The 25,951-nt window shown below is 47.0% G+C and overlaps 1 protein-coding gene across 5 annotated transcripts in view; it reads right to left on the bottom strand.

Moving 5' to 3' along the window:
- The window catches only part of LOC144503886 (partitioning defective 3 homolog B-like), a 1,029,287-nt gene that overhangs the window by 403,728 nt on the left and 599,608 nt on the right, over positions 1-25,951 (bottom strand). For all 5 annotated transcript variants that reach the window (XM_078228918.1, XM_078228917.1, XM_078228921.1 and 2 more), the window contains one exon: positions 17,734-17,940. In XM_078228918.1, coding sequence (XP_078085044.1) covers positions 17,734-17,940 — 207 coding nt within the window. The remainder of the gene's footprint in view (positions 1-17,733; positions 17,941-25,951) is intronic.

A 25,951-nucleotide genomic window follows, 5' to 3' on the forward strand; every position in this document is an offset into this window, starting at 1 on the left:
AGTTTCCTTTCTAAGTGGAAAGAATCTCTCCATCTCTACCCAATCCAGCCCCTTCATTATCTTATAGGTCTCTATAAGATCCCCCCTCAGCCTTCTAAATTCCAACGAATACAAACCCAATCTGCTCAGTCTCTCCTCATAATCAACACCCGTCATCTCTGGTATCAACCTGGTGAACCTTCTCTGCACTCCCTCACAGTCTGATAAACTGTGTTAAAAATGTTCATTGCTGTTAATGTTTTGAAAATTGCATAAGGTATCAATGTACCTGTCATAAGAAACTTAAAAGGGGAGGGTTGCAGTAACTAACCCCTTTAAGAGGGCATGCATCGGAAGAGTCATGTGACCTGATTGCCCAATGGGGAACTAGCGTGGGGACCTTGAGGCAGAGGGTGGGCTTTCGCAGTCAGCTTGATCCGAGAGCTGGGAATGCACATATCGATTATCATGCCCTGTATAGAATTGTAAATAGTAATAAACCTGTTGTTGTTTGTTAGCCAACTGGTGCTTACCCATGACTGCGTTTACTACAGGAAACGTTTTATTTATTATGCAACTGCAGTGTATATAACAGATACATAGAATCCCTACAGTGCAGATGGAGGCCATTTGGCCCATCGAGCCTGTACCGACAATAATCCCACCCAGGCCCTATCCCCCTTGGCAGCCCTTGGCACCACACATTTACCCTAGCTAGTTCCGCTGACACTAAGGGACAATTTAGCGTGGCCAATCAACCTAACCCGCACATCTTTGGAGTGTGGGAGGAAACCAGAGCAGCCGGTGGAGCTGCGGAATAGGGCCTGAGTGGGATTGTTGTCAGTGCAGTCTAGGTGGGCCAAATGGCCTCCTTCTGCTCTGTAGGGATTCTATAATTCCATGTGACCACCTTCAACAAAAGAAAGGGGAGAAAAAGGGATCAAAAGTAATTCAAGGTGCATCTTTAACTGGTTTCTACAAATAATGGATTATGCACCTAAATGAAGCTTAAACCACTTCAACAAAATGCACCTTATTAAATCTGCACAGTATCTGTTACCATTACACTGAAGATTCGGCTGAATGTATAATGCTGAGATAATATAATTCCATGCTTCAATGTTATTGTTGGGTAATCACTTGAAAGTCTAATTTGGCTTGTCTGAGAGCAACAGGAATAAATCATTAAAAAATCTGGATGCCCCACAATGGCTTGCTCACCCCATTCAACAGGATCATGCTTGACCTATCTTGGTTCCAAATCCCTTAATACCCTTGTCTAACAAAAAAATCTATCATTTGTTGGATGCTGGAGGGATGTTTTTAGATTTTGTCCACAAGTTGTGTGTCGCTGGTGAGACCAGCGTTTTTGATCACCCTTGAGTTAGTGAGACTCATGGTGTGGAGATGCCGGCGTTGGACTGGGGAAAGCACAGTAAGAAGTCTCACAACACCAGGTTAAAGTCCAACAGGTTTATTTGGTAGCAAGTACCATTAGTGAGACTCAGCAGGTCTGGCAGCGTCTGTGGAGAAACGAGGGCCAAGATTTTCAGGCTGTGTCCTGGCAGACTCCAGCAGACTTGGTGCCATTTCACGCTCCAATGAGCATTGGCTGGCCAGAGGGCAGGATTTCTGCCCATCACCAGGAAGAAGCCCCGCATCGGGCAGGCTTCTGGCCAATCAGGTCGGCCGGCGGTTCCCCAGTCATTCCAGGAGCAGAGCCACAGTGGCCAGAAGGGGGACTGCATCTAGCTGTCCGGAACTTGGGCGCCACAGTGGTTAGCACTGCTGCCTCACAGGACCAGGGACTTGGGTTCAATTCCAGCCTCAGGTGACTGTCTGTGTGGGTTTCCTCCCACACTCCAAAGATGTGCTGGTTAGTTTGATTGGCCATGCTAAATTGCCCCTTAGTGTCAGGGGATTAGCAGGGGACAGGCCTGGGTGTTATTGTGGTCAGTGCAGTCTAGATGGGCCAAATGGCCTCCTTCTGCACTGTAGGGATTTTGTAACTCTATGAACTAATTGCTGGGACCCGAAGGAAAGTGGCAAGGGTCAGGTGTGGTCACGAAAGGGAGCAATCGGGGTCACAAAGCGATAGGTCAGGGGATGGCCACCAGGAAGCAAAGTTGACGAGAAGCTGTCTCAGCACATGCCAGCCAGCCCAGCCTGCAGCCGGTTGGGTTGAACTGTTAGCAATGGGGCTTCCACCAGGGCTACAACCAAGTAGGGCGGCACGTTAGCACAGTGGTTAGCACTGCTGCTTCACAGCTCCAGGGACCTGGGTTCGATTCCCGGCTTGGGTCACTATCTGTGTGGAGTTTGCACATTCTCCTCGTGTCTGCGTGGGTTTCCTCCGGGTGCTCTGGTTTCCTCCCACAGTCCAAAGATGTGCGGGTAAGGTTGATTGGCCAAGCTAAAATTGCCCTTAGTGTCCTGGGATGCGTAGGTTAGAGGGATTAGTGGGTAAATGTGGGGATATGGGGGTAGGGCCTGGGTGGGATTGTGGTCGGTGCGGACTCGATGGGCCAAATGGCCTCTTTCTGTGCTGTGGGGATTCTAAGATTCTAAGAATCCCAAGGAGGAGGCAGAGTCGGCTCAATGGATCCCCAACCAAGGTAAGCCTGGGTATCGGGTGGGGAGGATTCAGCCAGTTTAGAGAAGCGGAGTGGGACGGGGTGCAGCGGTGTTGGGTTTTGGCAAGTAAGTTTATTTGTTATTTATTAGTTTATCTATTAGTGTCACAAGTAAGGCTTACATTAACACTGCAATGGAGTTCATGTGAAAATCCCCTAGTCGCCACACTCCAACGCCTGTTTGGGTACACTGAGGGAGAATTTACCATGGCCAATGCACCTAACCAGCAGTCTTTCAGACTGTGGGAGGAAACCGGAGCACCCGAAGGAAACCAACACAGACACAGGGAGAACATGCAGACTCCACGCAGACAGTGACCCAAGCTGGGAATCAAACCTTGGGTCCTTGGAACTGTGAAGCAGCAATGCTAACCACTGTGCCACTCTACCACCTAGTTGGGTAGGAAAAAAGGAGAGTGGTTAGAATCTTGGGGGGGGGGGTTACTATTTGTTGGGGGGGGGGGGGTGGGTGCTGTCCTCCAATGCGTAAAGGGTATTCCCCCTGAAGATAGTGACCCCGTTCATACCCCATTTTTGAAATTTAAAAAAATTGGCCTGCCTACTCCCTCATGACTGCCCACGCGAACAGTATTATGGCATTGGGCAGCTGGCTTGTTAACAAACTCAACTGACCCTTGATTATTTGGTTAAATACAATGGGCGAGCTGCCAATTTCAGCAGCTACCCACCTACCCTGTTGTGGGGGTGAGCTCGGTGGTGGGCAGGAAAGTGGCGGGGTTGGTACTTGCCTTACTTTATGAGCCACCTCCTTCACCCCTCTCGCCCACAATATGCCTGGCGGGGGACACGTGAAATCCATGCCCAGGTGGAAGCAAAAAATCCTCATGCACTATTTGAAGGATAGCAGGAGAGTTCTCCTTAGTGTCCCTGGCCAACATTTAGTCTTCAATGGACATCTACAAAACAGATGGCCTGGTTGTCACATAAGAACATAAGAAGGAGTAGGCCATCTGGCCCTTCGAGCCTGCTCCACCATTTAATAAGATCATAGCTGATCTTTTCGTGGATTCAGCTCCACTTACCTGCCCGCTCACCATAACCTTTAATTCCTTTACTATTCAAAAATCTATCTATCCTTGCCTTAAAAACATTCAATGAGGTAGCCTCAACTGCTTCACTGGGCAGGGAATTTCACAGATTCACAACCCTTTGGGTGAAGATGGTCCTCCTCAACTCAGTCCTAAATTTGCTTCCCCTTATTTTGAGGCCATGCCCCTTAGTTCTAGTTTCACCTGCCAGTAGAAATAACCTCCCTGCTTCTATCTTATCTATTCCCTTCATAATCTTACATGTTTCTATAAGATCCCCCCCCTCATTCTTCTGAATTCCAATAAGTATAGTCCAATCTACTCAGTCTCTCCTCATAAGCCAACCCTCTCAACTCCGGCAACTTGTCATCTCCTCGCTGTTTGTGGGATCTTGTTGTGCACAATTTGGCTGCTGTGTTTCCCGGCATTACGACAGCGACTATTTCACAAAGGTACGTAACTGGTTGTAAAGCTGTCCGGGACACGCTATGGAAATGCGAATCTTTCTTCTGCACATCGGAAGTGAATCTGATCACCGGTAAGGAAAACCATGGCGACCTAACTGAATGAGAGTCCTTCACAAATCTGACAGGAAATCATTGATTTTGAACCAATTCACCGCTCAAAAGAAAAACTGCTAGTTTATTCATTTCTCTAAATATTCTTCATCACAGGGCAGCATTCTGCAACCTCTCCTTTCAATATTTGATACTTTGCGATGATGGCACTGTCCAAACAGTGGATAAATAATTTAAAAAATCATAATGGAAGGGCGCTGACATGGGATTTGTATTTCCACAATACACTTTACTTGGCTTTGCAAGTGGGAATAAAAATCCTATTTCTTTGTCAACCAGAATGTTTTCTGATTTTAATAACTGTCAGAGCTCTATAAATAAGTAATTGGGTTTGTTTATATTTTATTTTTGAAGGGGAGTATTATGAACATTGAGGGACATTTAATATTCCTGGTCTATGTCATGTGAGCTACTGGCCGCCTTCTCTTCAGAGGGGCTTGCCAATTGCTTTTGTAAATGGCCTTAATGTAGCTATTAACTGCTGAATTTACGCAGGGCTCTCTTGGCCTCAGATGCAATTCCTATCATTGACAGGTCGCAGAGCTGATGTGAACCTGCAGCTCCGCAACTTGAAGACGCGTCAGAAATTTCAATAGCTTCTGTGCTTAAACAGCCGAATCGGTCGCCGTACAAGGAGAAAAAGACACTGTCTCCACATCCACACACTCAAAGCCAGCATAATCAAGGACCCCCCGCAACCCAGACATACTCTCTTCCACCTTCTTCCTTTGGGAAAAAGATACAAAAGTCTGAGGTCACGTACCAACCGACTCAAGAACAGCTTCTTCTCTGCTGCCGTCAGACTTTTGAATGGATCTACCTTATATTAAGTTGATCTTTCTCTACACCCTAGCTATGACTGTAACACTACATTCTGCACCCTCTCCTTTCCTTCTCTCCTTTGTACTCTATGAACGGTATGCTTTGTCCGTATAGTGTGCAAGAAACAATACTTTTCATGACATCCCAATACATATGACAATAATAAATCAAATTAAAATATCCTAGCTATGACTGTAACACTACATTCTACACCCTCTCCTTTCCTTCTCTACTATGTACTTTATGAATGGCATCTGAGAAGATGTGAATGGAACTGAACACTGCTATCATGAGTGAATATCCCCACTTCTGACATTATGGTGGACAAAGATCAATAATGTGACAGTTGAAGACATTCGGGACTCAGGAACTCGTGCAGTGATATCTGAGATGATAGACCTCTCACAACCATAACCATTTTCTTTTGTGCTAGGTATGACTCCAACTACTGGATAGCTTTCCTCCAATTCCTGCTGACTTGAAATTTACGAGGCATCCTTGATGCCCGTTGGGGTACCAAATCAGAAACCCCAAGATATATTATGAAGCCAGATTAGACCCCAACAATTTTTACTATTTTGGCATCAATGTGAGGATAGGATGTTTCAGTCCAATTGTGATTCCACTGGCAAACCAGGGAGCTTTTATCAAAACAAACTTCATTTAACAACACTGCTTAACTGTAACAAATGAATTAGCTTAACTTTTAACAATTCATCAATACTTAAACATGGCAAGACACAATTCTTAACTGCTAACCTATCACTATTAGTTCCAATTAAGCAATATTACTCTTATAGACTTAAACCCCTCTTTAAAATTAGCTAGCAACAGGCATTCTTGCTTTGACTTAGGTTAACAGTCTCGGAGCTTTCAGAAAGCCTCTGGAGAGAAAGACAAAGAGACATTTCTTTCTTCCACCAGCTCCAGGCAGCAATTGCTCTTGGTTTAAAAATGAAAATGAAACTGCTCTTTCCTGCAAACTTAGCTCCTCCCTTTAACCACGTAACTGTCAAACAAACCTAATCAAAGCTCACATGCTTCTGCATACCTAGTCTAAAATCCTAAAAGCACAGAAGCAAACAAAAGGTCTGTTAACTCCATAAAGTAAGACATTCCAAGCTAAAATCAGTTAGTATTCTGCATTCTTAGCATCTGCTGAATGTTTTCCCAGACAAATTGACTCTGGTAACAAAACACTGCCTCTTAAAGCATCCCCACCTTAAACATAAAATATAGCAAAATAGCACAGTACCATCACATGCCACACTTGGTGAAATGCTACCTTGATATCAAGGGCAGTCACTCTCAACTCACTTGATGGAAGCCAAGCTGTGCATCAGTGAGCAAATAACTGGTGAGTTAGTGCCACCTGCTAACACTGTCGATCACACCTCTCATCACTGTGCTCATGATCGAGAGTAGACTGATGGAGTGGCAATTTGCTGGGTTGGATTTGTCCTGCTTTTCATGGACAAGACATTCCTGGGCAACTTCCCACAATGTTGAGTAGATACCAGTGTTATAGCTATATCGGAAGAGTTTAGTTAGGGCCGCAGTTAGTTCTGGAGCACAAGGCTTCCGCACCCCAGCTGAGATGCTGTCAGGTTCCATTGCCTTTGCTGTATCTAGTGCCTTTAGCCATTTTTTGATAACACTTTATTCATTTATTTAGTCTCACAAGTAGGCTTACACTAACACTGCAATGAAGTTACTGTGAAAATCCCCTAGTCGCCACACTCCGGCACCTATTCGGGAACACCGAGGGAGAACTCTGCACGGCCAATGCACCTAACCAGTTTTTCGGACTGTGGGAGGAAACCACAGCACCCGGAGGAAACCCACGCAGAAACGGGGAGAACATACAAACTCCACACAGACAGTGAGCCGAGCCTGGAATCGAACCCGGTTCTCTGGCGCTGAGAGGCAGCAGTGCTAACCACTGTGCCACTGTTGGCATTAATTAAATTGCTTGAAGACTGGCATCTGTGATGCTGGGAATGTCAGGAGGAGGCTGCAATAGATTTTGATTTATTTGATTTATTGTCACATGTATTAACATAGAGTGAAAAGTATTGTTTCTTGCGCGCTAAACAGACAAAACATACTGTTCATAGGGAAGGAAACGAGAGAGTGCAGAATATAGTGTTACAGCCATAGCTAGGTTGCAGAGAAAGATCAACTTAATGCAAGCTAAGTCCATTCAAAAGTCTGATGTTAGCAGGGAAGAAGCTGTTCTTAAGTCGGTTGGTACGTGACCTCAGACTTTTGTATCTTTTTCCCGAAGGAAGAAGGTGGAAGAGAGAATGTCCAAGGTGCTGGCTGCTTTTCCTGGGGCAGCAGGAAGTGTAGACAGAGTCAATGGATGGGAGGCTGGTTTGCGTGATGGATTGGGCTACATTCACGACCTTTTGTAGTTCCTTGCGGTCTTGGGCAGAGCAGGAGCCATACCAAGCTGTGATACAATCAGAAAAAATGCTTTCTACGGTGCATCTGTAAAAGTTGGTGAGAGTCGTAGTTGACATGCCAAATTTCCTTAGTCTTCTGAGAAAGTAGAGGCATTGGTGGGTTTTCTTAACTATAGTGTCGGCATGGGGGGACCAGGACAGGTTGTTGGTGATCTGGACACCTAAAAACTTGAAGCTCTCGACCCTTTCTGCTTCGTCCCTATTGATGTAGACAGGGGCATGTTTTCCTTTACGCTTCCTGAAGTCAATGACAATCTCCTTCAATTTGTTGACATTGAGGGAGAGATTACTGTTGCCGCACCAGTTCACCAGATTCTCTATCTCATTCCTGTACTCTGTCTCGTCATTGTTTGAGATCCGACCCACTACGGTGGTGTTGTCAGCAAATTTGAAAATCAAATTGGTGGGGAATTTGGCCGCACAGTCATAGATCATCCACCTGATCCTTCTGGCTGAAGATGGTTGCAAACCTGGGCTGGGCTCCATCAGCCTGAAGGATGGGATTTTAACTGAATCTCCTCCTGCCACTGATTTTTCAAATTGTATACCACCATTAACAATTGGATGTGCAAGACTGAAGGACAATGATTGCTTAGCCTTGTCTATGGCATGTTCTTCCTCTTGCTTAGCACTGAAATTTTCCTGTGTTGGCACCTCATTCTAGGTTTGCCTGGTGCTGCTTCTGGAAGACTCTCTGGCACTGCCACACAGAACTAGAGTTGGTCTGCTGGTTTGATAGTGATGGCAGAGTGAGGAATTTGCTGACCCATGAGGTTACAGATTGTGGTGGAACACAATTTCGCTGCTAATGTCCCAAAACAGGGACCAGGACTCAATTCCAGTCTTGGAACTCTGTGTGGAGTTTACGCATTCTCTCCCAGTCTGCGTGGGTTTCCTCCAGTCTCTTCCCACAGTCCAAAGATGTGTGGGTTAGGTGAATTGGCCAGGCTAAATTGTCCCTTGGTGTCAGGGGGATTAGCAGGGTAAATACGTGGAGTTACGGGAATAGGGTCTGGGTGGGATTGTGGTCGGTGCAGACTCCATGGGCCGAATGGCCTCCTTCCGCACTGTAGGGAATCTATGATTCTAATGTGTGGGTTAGGATGAATGGCCATGCTAAATTATTCCTTGGTGTCAGGGGGATTAGCAGGGTAAATATGTAGGGTTATGGGGATAGGCCCTGGGTGAGATTATTGTCAGCACAGGCTCGATGGGCCAAATGGCCTCCTTCTGCACTGTAAGGATTCTATGATTCTATGAACACCAAATGAATGTCCAGTTTTGAGCTGCCATGTCTGTTCTAAATCTATCCCATTCATCACCGTGGTATTGCCGGGTATCCCGAGTGTGAAGGCAGAGCTTCATTTTCACAAGGGGTGGCTGTGATCAGTCTTACCAATACTGACATGAACAGATGCAGGTGACATCCATGACAGGTAGATTGGTGAGGGAGAGTTGTTACTTAGTGTTCGCTCTCTTAACATAAAACCTGCCACAGGCCCTTTCTGGTAGATATATCCTTTAGGACTCTGCCAGCTCAATCAGTAGTGGTGCCACCACGCTACTCTTGATGATGCATATTGAAGCCTATCAGCCCTTGCTGCTCTTGGTGCTTCTTCCAAGCAGTGGTCCATGGGGGAGCACTGATTCATCATCTGAGAGAGGGTGGTAGGTGGAAATCAGCAGGGGGTTTCCTTGCTCATGTTTGACCTGATCTCACAAGACTTCTTGGGGTCTGGAGTCAATGTTGAGGTCTCCCAAGACTACTTAATCCCTCGTGTATACCACTGTGCCACCACCTCTGGTGGAACAGGACATTAAGAGTTTTAACAACACCAGGTTAAAGTCCAACAGGTTTATTTGGTAGCAAATGCCATTAGGAACAGGACATACCATGGAATGGTGATGGAAGAGTCTAGGTAAGCACAGTCTATTTTTTAGTGACATTAGTGAACCAGACGACTTTTTACAACAAGCCAGTAGTTCCATTATCATCGTTAATGAGATCAGCGTTTGATTCCGTTTTTATTAATTGAATTTAAATTTTGCCAGCTGCCTTGGTGGGATTCGAGTTCATGTCTCCAGAGCTTTAGTCCAGACCTCTGGATTATCAGTCCAACAACATTACCCAGTATGCTACCATTACCTGTAGCATATAAGTTTATTTATTAGTGCCACAAGCAGGCTTACATTAACACTGCAATGAAGCTACTGTGAAAAAACGCTAGTCGCCACACTCCGGGTACACTGAGGGAGAATTTAGCACGGCCAATGCACCTAACCAGCACGTCTTTTGGACTGTGGGAGGAAACCAGAGCATCCGGAGGAAATGCACGCAGACACGCGGAGAAAGTGCAGACTCCGCACAGACAGTGACCCAAGCTGGGAATCAAACCTGGGTCCCTGGCGCAGTGAGGCAGCAGTGCTAACCGCTGTGCCACCCTTGTTGTGACACGATGCTACCATTGCCCTATAGCATATAATTGCATATAGCCTGAGAAAGGACTCAGGCGAATCATAAACCACACAAAGGAAGAGACAATGATTATAGCACAAGGTAAGGACCCGGGAGAATTATAAACCACACAAAGGAAAAAGAAATCACTGTGTATTAGCTCTGCTACAAAAAATTAATTTGTTGTGACCTTGTCTATAGATTTTTTAAAAATTAATAGCAGCAATGTAGAGTTGAAATCATTGTGTCTGTCATACAAACAAATGTTAGCTATTACACCACAAGCGGTTTATTATAGGACTGATTTTCATGAATATTGAAAACCTACAACTCAAAAGAAATGAAACTGCTCATGAGATACCAGTTTTTCCTCATGCGTGAAATAAGCCAGTAATCAACTGCTAGTGATATGAAGGAGGAGAGGAATGGTAAGATAAACCATGTCTATAACTTGCCTTCAATGAGCCAAGCTGCCTTTGTGATGTATACACTCGCTATTTCAATAGCACGAATTTTTGGCTTGGCAATTGAAAAATAGTTTCCATGTTAAAATATATCGAGTGAATCATGGAGAAATTAATTACTACAGTAACACAGGAATTGCAAACTTACCCTTGATAAAAGTTCTGGACCTGACCCAACCATGTCCTTCAAACAGCCCTTCATTCAATGTCTATGTTAGCCCGAAACTGCAAATTATTAATACTGGCACTCAAGCATACAGGCAGCACCTTTTCACATTGAAATCTCCCGATGTGAAACTTTTCTCTGACTGAAATGAGCGTTGTTACGCAGGCAAATGAGGCAGTGAATTTTGCTCCACCAATGTGGGGCAGCACTGCTGCCTCACCCGCCAGGGACCCCGGTTCAATTCCGGTCTTTGTTGACTGTCCGTGTGGAGTTTGGTACATTTTCTCCGTGTCTGCGTAGGTTTCCTCTCTGGGTGCTCTGGTTTCCTCCCACAGTCCAAAGATGTTCAGGTTAGGTGGATTGGCCATGCTAAATTGACCCTTAAGCTGGAATTTTAACGGCACGCCCACCCAAAGCTCATAAGATCGATCGCACTCAAGGCCATCGGAGAATGCCATTCTGCAAGCCTCTGGTAAGATCAGGGCCTTAGTGTCCAAAGATGTGTACGGTAGTTGGCCATGCTCAAAAGAAAACGCCCTTTCGGGCCTGCGGGATTAGCAGGGTCAATACGTGGGGTCACGGGGATAGGACCTGAGTGGAATTGTTGTTGGTGCAGGCTTGATGGGTTGAATGGCCTCCACCTGCACTGTAGGGATTCTGTGAATGTCCTACAAACAAAGAGATGAATGACCAGACAATTATCGCACTCTTCCCTCTCGCTTGCAGTATTGTTTTGGGTGGAACATAAAGTTGGCAACAGGTGAATCATAGAGTGTGAAAGGTGATTTGGCCCTTTGTGCCGACACCGGTCCCACTTCATACTCTTTCCTGAATGTCTTTTTATTTACCAGTATGTAGCTAATTCCCTTTGAAAGTTACCATTGAATTTGCTTCTATCATTCTTTCAGGAATTGCATTCTAGATCATAAAGACTCATTGTGTACAAAAGCTTCTTCTCATCCTCTGCCTATTTCTTTTTGTCAATTACCTTCAAACTATTCCCTTTGGTGAATGGCCCTCTCTCCAGCCTCTCCTTATCTACCCTACTGAGATCCTTCATGATTCTGAATACCTCTACGAAACCTCTTTTTAATCTTCTCAGGTATAAAATGAAAAATCCCAGTTTTTCCCGTCTCTCCACATAGCTGAAGTCCTCCATCCGGAGTGCCTGTCTGGTAATCAGAAAATGTTGGGAATACTCAGGGGGCCTGACAGCACGTGCGGAGAGAGAAACAGAATCAACAGCCAGAATCTGACAGTGAACTGAGAGTGGGCTGGCATGGTGGGAGGCACGGTGACACAGTGATTAACACTGCTGCCTCACAGCTCCAGGGACCTGGGTTCGATTCCCGGCTTGGGTCACTGTCTGTGTGGAGTTTGCGCATTCTCCCGGTGTCTGCGTGGGTTTCCTCTGGGTGCTCCGGCTTCCTCCCACAGTCCAAAGATGTGCGCATTTAGGTGCATTGGCCATGCTAAATTGCCCCTTAGTTTCCCGGGCCGCCAAGGTTAGAGGGATTAGCGTGGTAAATATGTGGGGTTACGGGGATGGGACCTCGGTGGGATTGTTGTCGGTGCAGTCTCGATGGACCGAATAGCCACCTTCTGCACTGTAGGGATTCTATGATTCTATGTGGGGTTGGGGTGTAAAATCAGACAAGCTGTTGAGGTGGGAGTTATGGGTGGGGGAGGAGGCATCATGCCTATCGCCTCCCCACCTCCACAGGTATTTTACCAGCAGCAGGTTAGGTACAGACCACCCTGCCTACCCACCCTTGGGTCGATTACTCGCCACTTGAGGGCCACCAATGGTGAGGGATGGTCCCACCATGGGGCAGGACTGCAAGGTAAGCCTGCTCAGCCTGGCTGTGGGAGCAGTCGCACCTGCTAAAATCCCCACCTCACCTCACCGGCCCCTGCGGGTTCGCCCTCTGACCTACCAGTTTGGCCTCCCAAAGATAATCCTCTTCGCGAACTGAGCGCAGTTCAATCAGACGCCACTGCTCCCAGCTACTGACCAACCTGATAGGCCAGCAGCTCTTGGAGGTGGGACATTCTCCCTCATGGGGGCAGAAGCCATACCCTCAGCTAGCTAACTGCCTGATGTTTATAAAATCAGGTTGGGTCTTTCCTGGCCTGCGGACATAGGCTTACCCCTGACCTTTCGGCCACTGGGTGAGGCTTCAGCCTCCGTGTAAAATTCAGGCGAACATTTCAGGTTTGATGACCTATCGCCAGTTGTGCAGGGTTTCACATTTTGGTAAATCTATTCTGCACCCTCTTCGTGGTCTTGTCACCTTCTCTGAAGTGTGGTGCCCAGAATTGGACACAAGACCCCAAGCCTAACCAGAGATTTTTAAATGTTTACCATAGGGGTGGCATGGTGGCGCAATTGTTAGCACTGCTGCCTCACAGCACGAGGGACCCGGGTTCGATTCCAGCCTTGGGTGACTCTATGTGGAGCTTGCACGTTCTCCCCGGTGTCTTCGTGAGTTTCCTCCGGGTGCTTCAGTTTCCTCCCACAACCCAAACTTGTGCAGGTTAGGTAGATTGGCCATGTTAAATTGCCCCTTAGTGTCCCAAGATGTGTAGATTAGATGGATTGATCATGCTAAATTGCTCCTTAGTATCCAAAGATATGTAAGTTAGGGAGTTAGCAAGGTAAATGTGTGGGGTTACAGGGATGGGGCCTGGGTGGGATGCTCTGTCGGAGAATCAGTGCAGGCTCGATGGGCCGAATGGCTTCCTTCTGCACTGTAGGGATTCTATGATGATAACTTTACTTGCTTTTGTACTCTCTGCCTCTCTCGGCAAACCCAAGGATCCCATTATGCTTATTAAAACCCTTACTGACTTGTTGAAAAATTGTGTATGTGAGCCCTCAGTTATCTCTGTTCATGCACTCCCTTGAAATTGCCACCATTTCGTTTATACTGCCCCTCCTCACTTTTCCTTCCAAAACTCATTAATGAATTCCCTTCTCTTATTTGAACATTGGCGTTGAATCTTATAACACTATCAGAACAGGAAGAGAGGACAATGGTTTATAATTATAAAAAGGATACAGAGGCACTGGAGAGGATGCAAAAGTATATTTTATAAAACAATACCGGAAGTACAATTTTACCCGTAAGGAAAGGATGAACTGCCCACTCTCTTTTCTCTTGAGATAGAAGGTTGAAGGGTGACCCAACAGAGGTCTTTAAAATTCCAAAAGATTTTTTTTATAGGGTAGGTGCAGGAAGAGTGTTTCCACTTACAGGGAACAGCCAAACTAAAGGCCTTCGGTACAAGAGATAAGACTAAGAAATCAAATAGGGAATTCAAAAGATTTTCTAAAATATTCCTGGGAAGTCTTGTAGCGCAATGGGAAGCATCACTGCCTCTGGGCCAAGCTTTGGGTTCAAGTCCCACTTCAGGACTTGATGGTCACAGCAGGCGTGCTCATAATAATGTGGCTCAAACAGCTTGATTACCTGCCTGTAAATCCCTCCAGTACGTCCGATGGCAGGCGGTAAGGGAGGGAGAGTTTCCTGGTTAGCCATTCTGCAGAAGGCAATGGCAGGTCACCACAATACTTTGCCAAACATAAGCATGAGCCAATCCAATGAAATTCCATGTTCACCATTGTATTCTTAGGGCATGGTACCTGGGGGCATTGGAACTAGTTAACATAGGGGGTTGTTGAGGTGAATAATATGGATGCATTTAAGGGGAAGCATATAAGGGAAAAGGAAATGGAGCACTACACTCACAGAATTAGAATCCCTATTGTGTAGAAGGAGGCCATTCAGCCCATCGAGTCAGCCCCAACTCTCTGACAGAGTATCTTACCCCGGCCCATCACCCCATCCTATCCCATGGCTAATCCATCTAAACTACACAGCTTGGGAAACTGAGGGGCAATTTTGCATGGCCAATCAACCTAACCTGCACACCTTTGAAGTGTGGGAGGAAACCGGAGCATCCGGAAGAGGTCTTTAAGTTTTAAGTTTATTCATTAGTATCACAAGTAGGCTTACATTAACACTGCAATGAAGTTACTGTGAAAATCCCCGAGTCGCCACACCACGGCACCTATTCGGATACACTGAGGGAGAATCTACCATAGCCAGTGCACCTAACCAACATGTCTTTTGGTCTGTGGAAGGAAGCCAGAGCACCCGGCAGAACCCACGCAGACACGGGGAGAACATGCAGACTCCACACAGACAGTCATCCAAGGCCAGAATCGAACCTGGATCCCTGGTGTTGTGAGGCAGCAGTGCTAACCACTCTGCCACCGTTCACAGTGGTCAGTTGAGGAAGGATGGGAGGAGGCTCCAGGACAAGTGGCGTGGACTGGTTGGGGGTCAAATGGCCCACTTCTATGCAATTCTAAAGTTTACTGTCTCATTTAAGGGACTGGAACACTTCCCTTCACTTATCATTTCAGCTTGCTCTAAATGGACTGAATCAACAGTGCTGTAGGTTGAATCCCAACCATGGTTTCCGCATCAGTTTTTAAAGATACAGCATTGTTAAGGCTGTCAGCGGTGTCTAAGGAAGATGGGGAACAATATAATATCATGTCTGAAATGTACTGGAGAGATGCTGAATACCAAATTTAAATAGGAACACGCTGTACTGCAATTTCATATAATCAATTCCAATGTGTTGTGATTGCAGGCAGGTTTTATTATCCTTCATCACAATAAAATAGTGATGGGTCAGCAGCAATATACTGGGAGCAGCAGGCGAAGCAAAAGTCAATGTAGGGTTGTCAGAAAGATACAGGAGTGGCACGTTCACCTTTGGGGGTGTTGACTATGAGGAGAGGTTGAATAACTAGGATTGTTTCCATTGGAAAGACGGAGGCTGAGGGGGGACCCGATAGCGGTCGACAAAGTGATGAGACGCATAGACAGGGTGGACGGTCAGATGCTTTTCCCCCCCAGAGTGAAAGTGTCAATTACAAGGGGGCACTGGCTCAAGGTGGGAGGGGGGAAAGTTTAAGGGAGATGTGCGAGGGAGGTTTTTCACGCAGAGGGTGGTGGGTGCCTGGAACGCGTTGTCAAAGGAGGTGGTGGAAGCAGGCACTTTAGCAACCTTTCAGAGGCACCTGGATGGGTACATGAGTCGGGAGGGAATAGAGGGATACGGTCCGAGTAAGGGCAGAAGGTTTTTTTTAAAAGTCTAGTTAGGGCATCATGATTGGCACGGGCTTCGAGGGCCGAAGGGCCTGTTCTTGTGCTGTACTTTTCTTTGTTCTTTGAGTGTTGGAGGTGGATTCACTTGGGGTTTTCCAAATGGAACTGGTGGATAAGCAACTGAAGGGAAAAAATAATTTGCAGGGCTGTGGGAAAATTACGGAGTTGGGAGGGGTGGAGTGGAACTAGATATATGAGTCTTTCAAAGAGTCGGCGAGGGCTTGATAGGCTGAATGGCCTCCTTTGATTTGATTTATTATTGTCACAAGAATTGGTATACAGTGAAAAGTATTGTTTCTTGCGCGCTATACAGACAAAAAATACCATTCATAGAGTACATAGAAGGAAAGGAGAGGGTGCAGAAGGATGTGCTGGCCTTGGACAGGGTCCAGAGAAAGTTCACAAGAATGATCCCTGGAATGAAGAGTTTGTCGTATGAGGAACAGTTGAGGGCTCTGGGTCTGTGCTCATTGGGAGTTTAGAAGGGTGAGGGGGGGATCTTATTGAAACTTACAGGATACTGCGATGCCTGGATAGAGTGGATGTGGAGAGGATGTTTCCATAAGTAGGAAAAACTAGAACCAGAGGGCACAACCTCAGGCTAAAGGGACGATCCTTTGAAATAGAGATGAGGAGGAATTTCTTCAGCAAGAGAGTGGTGAATCTGTGGAACTTTTTGCTGCAGAAGGCTGTGGAGGCCAGGTCATTGAGTGTCTTTAAGACAGAGATAGATAGGTTCTTGGTTAATCAGGGGATGAGAAGTTATGGGGAAAAGGCAGGAGAATGGGGATGAGAAAAATATCAGCCATGATTGAATGGCGGAGCAGACTCGATGGGCCGAGTGGCCTAATTCTGCTCCTATGTCGTATGGTCTATGGTCTTATAATGTTACAGTCATAGCTGGGGTATAGAGAAAGATTAACTTAATATAAGGTAGGTCCGTTCCAAAGTCTGATGGCAGCAGGGAAGAAGGTGTTCTTGAGTTGGTTAGTACGTGATCTCAGACCTTTGTATCTTTTTCCCGATGAAAGAAAGCGGAAGAGAGTATGTCCGGGGTGCATGGGGTCCTTGGTTATGCTGGCTGCTTCTCTGAGGTAGCGGGAAGTGCAGACAGAGTCAATGGACGGGAGGCTGGTTTGTGTGATGGTCTGTGCGGTAACCAGCCTACGAGCCAACCGGGAAAAATTGAACTCTCTCCCACAAAAGGCTGTTGAGGTTGATTGAAAATTGCAAAGTTGTGATGGACAGATTTTTAAGTAAGGGCATCAAAATGAGGGCGGGTAACCGGTGTTAAGATCCAGATCAACTGCAATATAATTGAACAGCGGAATAGGATCGAGGGCCTGAAAAGTCTACTCCTGTTGCCCTAAGTGCAGGTGAATGATGAAGTTTGTGTAATTAGGACTCTGCACAGAAACATGCCACGGTTCTCATTAACTACAAAACAAAACAGCCATCACAAGTTAGGAAGCTAGAAAGAGAATTTATGGGCCCAAAGTGTTATTGGTTGATATGTTGAAACTTTTCTGGACTACAAGCTTACACCCCAAAGATAGACTAGATATGAACAAGAAGCAGGAGTTGGCCATTCAGCCCCTCAAGCCATTAATAAGATCATGGCTGATCTGATAGTAACCTCAAATCTGGATCCCACCTACCCCTGATAACCCACCACCACCTTGCTTACCAAGGACCTATCCATCTCGGAGTGTGTTAACAGTCAGATTCGATGTTTAAATGGAAGAATTAGAAAGGTAGGTTTCCTGTTCGGTTGTGTACTGAATTACAACAAACATTGCTGGCATCACAGACCATGAAGAGGCCAGGATAAAACACACAGGCGGAAAAATCCTCTTCTACAATGTGATGCTGGACTACAATAGACCAATTAAACCATTAACAAACAATATAGGATATTGAATGGAATACTTGCCATCATCGGGGATTTCTGGTCCATCGTAGGACTTGTCAATGGCAGCCCTGAAGCTCTCGTTGCAACCCCGACCACGGACCATGTGGGGTCGGGGTCTGTGGAAGGGGAGCTCGTTCTTCCTGACCTCAGCGACGGCTGTTTGCAAACTCTCGAGAGAACTAGATTTCTTCAAACCCAGCATGGGGCCCACATCGCTCCCCGTGGAGTCTGGATGGTGGCCAGGGATTGGGGGGGGGGGGGGGGGGGGGGGGGGAGAGAAAAAGGCAATATTTAACACATGTAACCCAAGACTCAGGGTCTTTATTGACACCTCTGTACGAGCTGATGAGTTGGAAGTGGGCCGGAATTTAACAGCCGGACCAACAGTTGTACAGTCTGTTGTACAGGAAAGAAAGCATTCTCGTTACTCAGTAAACAGAGTCTATTTAAAGTACATGTGACAGCAAACCGTGTCTCTTACACAAAAAACAGAAAAATGCTGGAAAACCTCAGCAGGTCTGACAGCATCTGTGGGGAGAGAAAAGAGCTGACGTTTCGAATCAAAATGACCCTTTGTCAGAGCTGAGAGGAGGAGGAGGAGGGGGGGGGGGGGAGGGAGGGAGTGAGGGAGGAAGGAAGGGAGGAGGGTAGGGAGGAAAGAGGAGGGGGAGGGAGGGAGGGAGGAGGAAGGGGAGGGAGGACGGTGATAGAGAAGAGGAAGGGAAGGAAGGAGGAGCAGAAGGAGGAGGGTGGAGGGTGGAGGCGAGGGAGAGAGGAGGAGGGGAGGGATGGAGGGAGGAAGAGGGGGAGGGAAGGAGGGAGGAGGAAGGGGCGGGAGGAGGAGAGGGGGGGACGGAGGAGGAAGGGGAGGGTGGACGGGGATAGAGAAGAGGAAGGGAAGGAAGGAGGAGCAGAAGGAGGAGGGTGGAGGGGAGGGAGAGAGGAGGAGGGGGAGGGAAGGAGGGAGGAAGAGGGGGAGGGAAGGAGGGAGGAGGAAGGGGAGGGAGGAGGAGAGGGAGGGAGGGAGGAGGAAGGGGAGGGAAGGAGGAGGGGGAGGGAGAAGGAGACTCGGCTCCTCTGTCCTCTCAGCTCTAACGAAGGGTTCATCTAGACTCGAAACGTTGGCTCTCCTCTCTCTCCACAGATGCTGTCAGGCCTGTTGAGATTTTCCAGCATTTTTCTGTTTTTGTTTCAGATTCAGCATCCACAGTATTTTGTGTTTATTTAAACAGCGCCTCTTGCTCTTTTGGCTTTTCACCTTGTTACATGGGGTCGCCACGGTGCTGGTCGGTCACCCTTCTCTCCCCTTCCAGTCAAATCAACCATCATTCTTGGATTTGGTGGGTGGTTGGGTTGCCGGATGCCCTTCCTGTTACTACACTTATCCGGACCCATACCAACCCACACTAGCTTGCACGCACCACTGATTGGATTCTTGCATGGTCAGCAAGTCCCAAAGTGGAACACGAACCTGAAGCATCCTGCCTCAGAGGCAGCGCTGCGACTGCCCGAGTTTCAAGACCCTATACCGTAAAAAAGTAGTGTGTCCAAACTATAGGAAACAGAACTATAGCCAAAACTACAGCAATGCTTCCTGGCAAAAGCAAAATTATTTATCCAACAAAGTACAACGACACGTTAAAGTCCAACAGGTTTATTTGGAATCACGAGCTTTCAGAGTGCTGCTCCTTCATCAGGGCTCACCTGATGAAGGAGCAGCGCTCCGAAAGCTCGTGATTCCAAATAAACCTGTTGGACTTTAACCTGGTGTTGAGAGACTTCTTACTGTGCCCATCCCAGTCCAACGCCGGCATCTCCACAAAATTCAATGAGTGGAAGATAGTTCTGTACAAATTATGCAAATCAATTCTAATCATTTGCAGCGGTGTGCTTTCTAGGTGTGAATGATGTTCTCCAATCTGGCCAGGGATAGTGATGTCTCAATATGCAGTCCCTATTATCAGCTGTCTCATTTTTCCCTCCATGAGTACACATGGTAATCCTTATGTTTTCATTACATGAACCTTTACCCACAAATTGCACTTGTTATGCTTCAGAGAATTTGGTCCAGTCAATGATGACCCCTCGCCCACCCCACCCACCATGGCACATTCCCCAGTGGCAGAGGGTGTGTGGGGCATGCAAAACCCCATAGAAATTGGCGGAGCTGGAAGATCCCACTGCTGGCCAACGGTGAGCCGCTGCTGGAAAATAAGCCATGGAGGGGGATCAGGGAATTTCACCCATTCTCTTCTTGGGCGTGCACTGTTTTTAGACTTTCACCATTTTAGTCTGATCACTCGAAAGTAACACCTTTAAGACGGGACTTTAAACCAAGGTCCCACCTTGAGAAGGTAAAAGGTCCATCGACACTATGTGGCAGACAAGTTCCTGCTTTCTCCAGGCCAATATTAATCCCTCAACCAATGTCACTTCAACAAATTATCTTTTTTTATTCAGTTGTGGGACATGGGCGTCGCTGGCTGGCCGACATCTATTGCCCACCCCTAGTTACTCGAGAGTCAACCACATTGCTGTGGCTCTGGAGTCACATGTCGGCCAGACCAGGTAAAGACAGCAGATTTCCTTCCCTAAAGGACATTATTGAACCAGATGGGTTTTTCTGACAATCAACAATGGTTTCATAGTCATCAGTAGATTCCTTAATTCCAGATATTTTTTATTGAGTTCAAATTCCATCATCTGCCGTGGCGGGATTCGAACCCGGGTCCCCAGAACACTAGCTGAGTTTCTGGATCAATAGTCTAGCGATAATACCACTTGGCTACCGCCTTGCTGTGTGCAACTTGGAGATGGCTAAAAAAAGAGCCTCAAAGATGAAACTGGCATTTTATTCTCTGCTTTATCCTTTTGGAACAGCGGACATGACATTAAGAAAACTTGAAATATTGACGATGTGCACACCAAAGTTTTACGATTAATCTAATTGTTCCCGTAGTCAGCTGCTTCAATGAACATCCCCTACCAGAGATCCATCCAGTCTGCAGCAAATTAAATGAACATACAATTAGTGTGCGGTTTTCCAAGGCTAGTCGATAAAATAGTCTACCCCAATCTACAAATCGTGATACAGGACAGGAACATTCGTATACAGATTGCAAGACACTTTAGCTGCTTCGCACCCCCCCCCCCCCCCCCGGGAATAATAATCAGTGATATACTCCATTAGGGAAGCCCACATAGACTATAATTAAACATGGGTTTATTGCACTCTAACTCAATGAGTTATTCATACTCACTCCTTTCCCTCTGTCCTGTTAATAACACTTATCACTTGGGCATGCCAGAGGTGAGGTGGTTGTGGTGGGAGAGAGGAGGCTGGTGTCATAGTCGTGAGGGGATGGGGAGAGGAAGTGAGGAGTTACATTTCCTTGCTCCCAACCAACATTCTTGAAAACTGTGGGCGGCACGGTGGCACAGTGGTTAGCACTGCTGATTGACAGCTCCAGGGGCCCGGGTTCGATTCCCGGCTTGGGTCACTCTGTGTGGCGTTTGCATGTTCTCCCCGTGTCTGCGTGGGTTTGCTCCGGGTGCTCCAGTTTCTTCCCACAGTCCAAAGATGTGTGGGTTAGCTGCATTGGCCATGACAAATTGCCCCTTAATGTCCTGGCATGTGTAGGTTCGAGGGATTAGTGGGGTAAATGTGTGGGGTTGTGGTAGATTCGGCCTGGCGTGGGACTGCTGTCGGTAGAGACTCAATGGGCCAAATGGCCTCCTTCTGCATTGTAGGGTTTCTATGAAAAAGGAAAATGCCGAATGCCATGTGGAAACTGATCCCAGGGTCGGAATTTTCCCATCCCGCCCACCACAGGAATCATAGTGGACAATGCAGAGATCCGTTGACCTCAGGCAGGATTTTCCAGTATTGGGGCAAGCGCAGCCAGAAAATCCCGCCTCATGATTCTGGACAATATCATTGACAGTCAGCGTCCAAGGGGAGGCGATGGCCTAGTGGTATTATCGCTAGACTATTAATCCAGAAACTCAGCTAATGTTCTGGGGGACCCCAAAACGCATGAGCAATTCTAAAGAACTCTGCACTTCTGAAGAAGAGTTGCACAGACTTGAAAAGTTGGGCGAGATTCTCCGACCTCCCAGTCGCATGTTTCCTGGCAGCGGAAGATGCCGTGCTGTTTACTGGTGGCGGGATTCCCTGGTCCTGCCACTAACAATGTGATTTCCCGTTGATATCACCCCGGGAATCCCGCAGGCGGAGGTGCACTGCTGGCAGGACCGGAGAATCCCGCTGGCGTGAGTGGCCAGAGAATTGTTCAGTTTGTTTATTCATACATGGGATGTGGACATTGCTGGCTGGACCAGCATTTACTGCCCCACCCCTGAGGGCATTTAAGAACCAACCGCATTGGTGTGGTTCTCAAAGAACAAAGTACAGCACAGGAACAGGCCCTTCGGCCTTCCAAACCCGTGCTGATCATGATGCCCTAACTAAACTATAAAAAAAAACCTTCTGCCCTTACTCGGTCCGTATCCCTCTATTCCCTCTCTATTCCTGGACCCATCCAGATGCCTCTTAAATGTTGCTAATGTGCCTGCTTCCACCACCTCCTCTGGCAGCGCATTCCAGGCACCCACCACTCTCTGTGTGAAAACGTTCCCCCGCATATCTCCCTTAAACCTCCTCCCCTCTCACCTTGAACCTGCGCCCCCTTGTAATTGAGTTGAGTCACATGTAGGCCAGACCAGGTAAGGATGGCAGATTTCCTTCCCTCAAGGAGTCAGATGGGTTTTTAACCACAATCAACTATGGTTTCACGGTCATCATTAGACTTTTAGTTTCAGATTTTTAATGAATGCAAATTTCACCATCTATCATGGTGGGATTTGAACCCGGGTCCACAGAGCGTCATCCTGGGTCTCTGGGTTACTAGTCCAGCGACAAGACCGTTATGCCACCACCTCCCCGTTAACTCTGCTTCACCCTCCACAGATGCTTCCAGATCTGTCGAGTTTAACCAGCGTCTTCTGTTTTTATTTCCGATTTCCAGCATCCGCAGCATCTTGCTTTTATCTTGCATTAATTTAGCAGTGGGGACTGTTATAATTTGTTATTTTTTAGCCTCTTTCCATCATATGGAAGGCAATCAATGAGCAGGATAGTCTGTCCAGTCACTGTGTTATGATGTGCTCACCAAAGGTTAAACAATCACTGAAGTTTAATCTGAATTAAATGCACAGTTTATTGCCAACAATAACAACAGAAATATCATATGAATTTAAACTTCACACTAACTTCCCCAAAGACATTTTGATATATAACTTTTTATTAAACTTGCTGCATTATTCCACCATCTCCCTGCTCCAAGATTCCTTTACTGTAATCGAAGTTTCACATTGAAATTGAGAATGTGGAGATAAAAACGTCACTCAAATAAATGTCAATTACTTTCCTTTACAGTCATCACCAAGCAGTCTATACTCCCTTATCTGAAACTACACTTCCTCCTCCATGATGCTCATTCATAATATCAGGAAAAAAACAGCAAGCTATTTTTCCTCTCTCTGAAACTTGCTGATTGATTTCACTTAGCTGGCTGAGTTCTACAAAATTCTTGGGAGGAAAGTCTGGCTGAGCAGAGGCAGAGGGAGAGAGTAAGAAAAGAAAGAGTAGGAGGAATAGAGACAAAGCCAAGAGGGTAAAGTGAAAGTGGAGAGGATCAGGATGCAGAGGAAGAGAGTGCAAGCAAGAGGTATGGGTAGAGCGAATGACAGAAGAGGTGAGGAGAAAGGGAAAGGGAGAGAGTGAGGGGCAGTGGTGTAAGAGCGGAGGGGAGAGGGGAAGGGGCAGAGGCAAGAGTGGGGAGGGACAGAGGCGAGAGTGGGGAAGGGTGGAGGCGAGAGTGGGGAGGGGTGGAGGCGAGAGTGGGGAGGGGTGGAGGCGAGAAGGGAAGGGGAGGAGGAAGAAGGCAAGAGGGCGGAGGCAAGGGGGGTGGAGCAAAGAGGGAAGGGGTGGAGGCGAGAGGGGGGAAGGGGAGGAGGTGAGAGAAGGAAGGGGTGGTGGCGAGAGGGGGGAAGGGGAGGAGGCGAGGGCAGAGAGGGGCGGAAGTGAAGAAGGGAGGAGCAGGGGCAAGAAAGGAAAGGGGTGGAAGTGAAGGGGAAGTGATGGGGCGAGAACGGGGAAGGGGTGGGGGCAAGAGGGGGAGGGAGAGGATGAATGGGTTGAGGCTGGAGGGGGAAGGGGTGAAGATGAGTGTGGGGACATACAAAGATCAGGAGTTGGCTGGCTATTCAGCCCCTCAAGTCTGCTCCGCCACTTAATAAGATCATGGTTGATCTGACAGTAATGTCAAATCTGCATCCTGTCTACCCCTACCCCCACAAATAACATATCATCCCTTTGCTTACCAAGAATCTCTCCACCTCTGCCATAATATTTAAAATATCTACTTCCAACACCTTTTGACGAAGAGAGTTCTTTTTTAAAATTCATTCGTGGGGTTTGGGCGTCGGTAACAAGGTCAGCATTCGTTGCCCATGCAGTGGTGGGGGGGATCCCGGGCACAGAAGTTAACGAACAGTGTGAGGGAATGCAGCAAGACTGCGGCACGGGGATGAAGGAGTTGACAGCGCTTGAATAAAAAGGGGATGTAAGTCACTGAGATAAGAGTTTCCCTTCAATTTGCGTACTGCTATCAGCTGGTCAGCCTCACTCATCCCAAGCCAGGGAAAATTTCTCTTGATGTTTCCAAGTACCAAACAATATGTGGAACTTCAAAAAAAAAACCTCAATGAGTAATGGGATATTCTGGAAGAATTGCAGCATGGTTATATCAGGAACATCACCCGAATCCTGGTAATGAGGTCAGCTGTACATTGTTTAATTGTATTAACATAAAAGTATAGCTATGCCAAAGTTCAGAAATGTTTTCATTCAGTTTTGTGGGCTTTCTTATTTTTTGCAACCTGGATTCATGGACAGTTTTCAAGCAACGGCTCAGACTTTGACAAATGATAAACTTGCTGGGAAATAACGCACCTGGTACAGATTAAGCAGAAACATGATCGGTTTTGGTTTATGTGTATATGAAGAAAGAACTGTTCCTTTTCCCTTTCTTCTGCCCACAGCACTGATGACAGTGAGTCAACTGAAGACAGAGTTGACCTGGACATGACACCACCGCTGCAGCAAACAACTCCAAATGAGACAAACAAAGGTGTATTTCCGAGCATCACCGGACAAAGCTGCCGCCGGTATCCTGGGATTTCTCCATCGACAGAGTGGGAGCACCTTCACCACAGGGACTGCAGCAGTTCAAGGAAGCTTGCCACTTAGAATCATAGGCTCCCTACAGTATGGAAGGAGGCCATTTGGCCCATCAAGCCTGCACCGACAACAGAAAAAGGGCGGCTCGGTGGCTAGCACTGCTGCCTCACAGCGCCAGGGACCCGGGTTCAATTCCGGCCTTGGGTTACTGTCTGTGTGGAGTTTGCACATTTTCCCCGTGTCTGTGTGGGTTTCCTCCGGGTGCTCCGGTTTCCTCCCACAGTCCAAAGATGTGCAGGTTAGGTGGATTGGCCATGGTAAATTGCCTCTTAGTGTCAGGGGTTTAGCTAGGCTAAATACATGGGGTTATGGGAATAGAGCTTGTGTGGGACTGTGGTCGGTGTGGACTCGATGGGCCGAATGGCCTCCTTCTGCACTGTAGGATTCTATGATTCTATGAATCCCAGTAAGAGTTTTAACAACAGCAGGTTAAAGTCCAACAGGTTTATTTGGTAGCAAATGCCATGAATCCCACCCAGGCCCTGTCCCCGTAACCCCACATATTTACCATGCTAATCCTCCTGACACTAAGGGGCAATTTAGCATGGCCAATCCACCTAACCTGCACATCTTTGGATTGTGAGCAGCCAGAGGAAACCCACGCAGACACAGGGAGAATATGCAAACTCCAGACAGTGACCTGAGGCCAGAATCAAACCTGGGTCCCTGGCGCTGTGAGGCAGCAGTGCTAACCACTGTGCCACCGTGCTGCCCACTTAACTGCTCATAACACGAGTTAAGGCGAGGCACTAAAAAAAAGGCTTGCATCTCCAAAGTGCTTCTCATGATCTCGGGCCATCTCAAAGTACTTTACGGCCAATGAAGTACTTTTGAAATGTAGTCACCGTTGTAATGTCGTGCAAGAAAAACGCTGTCCTTGCCATATCACAAGAGTGAGTTACAAAAATTGGGTTCAGTCAATAAGATTAGTTCTTG

This window comes from Mustelus asterias, chromosome 14, assembly GCF_964213995.1.
Source record: "Mustelus asterias chromosome 14, sMusAst1.hap1.1, whole genome shotgun sequence".
NCBI lineage: Eukaryota > Metazoa > Chordata > Chondrichthyes > Carcharhiniformes > Triakidae > Mustelus > Mustelus asterias.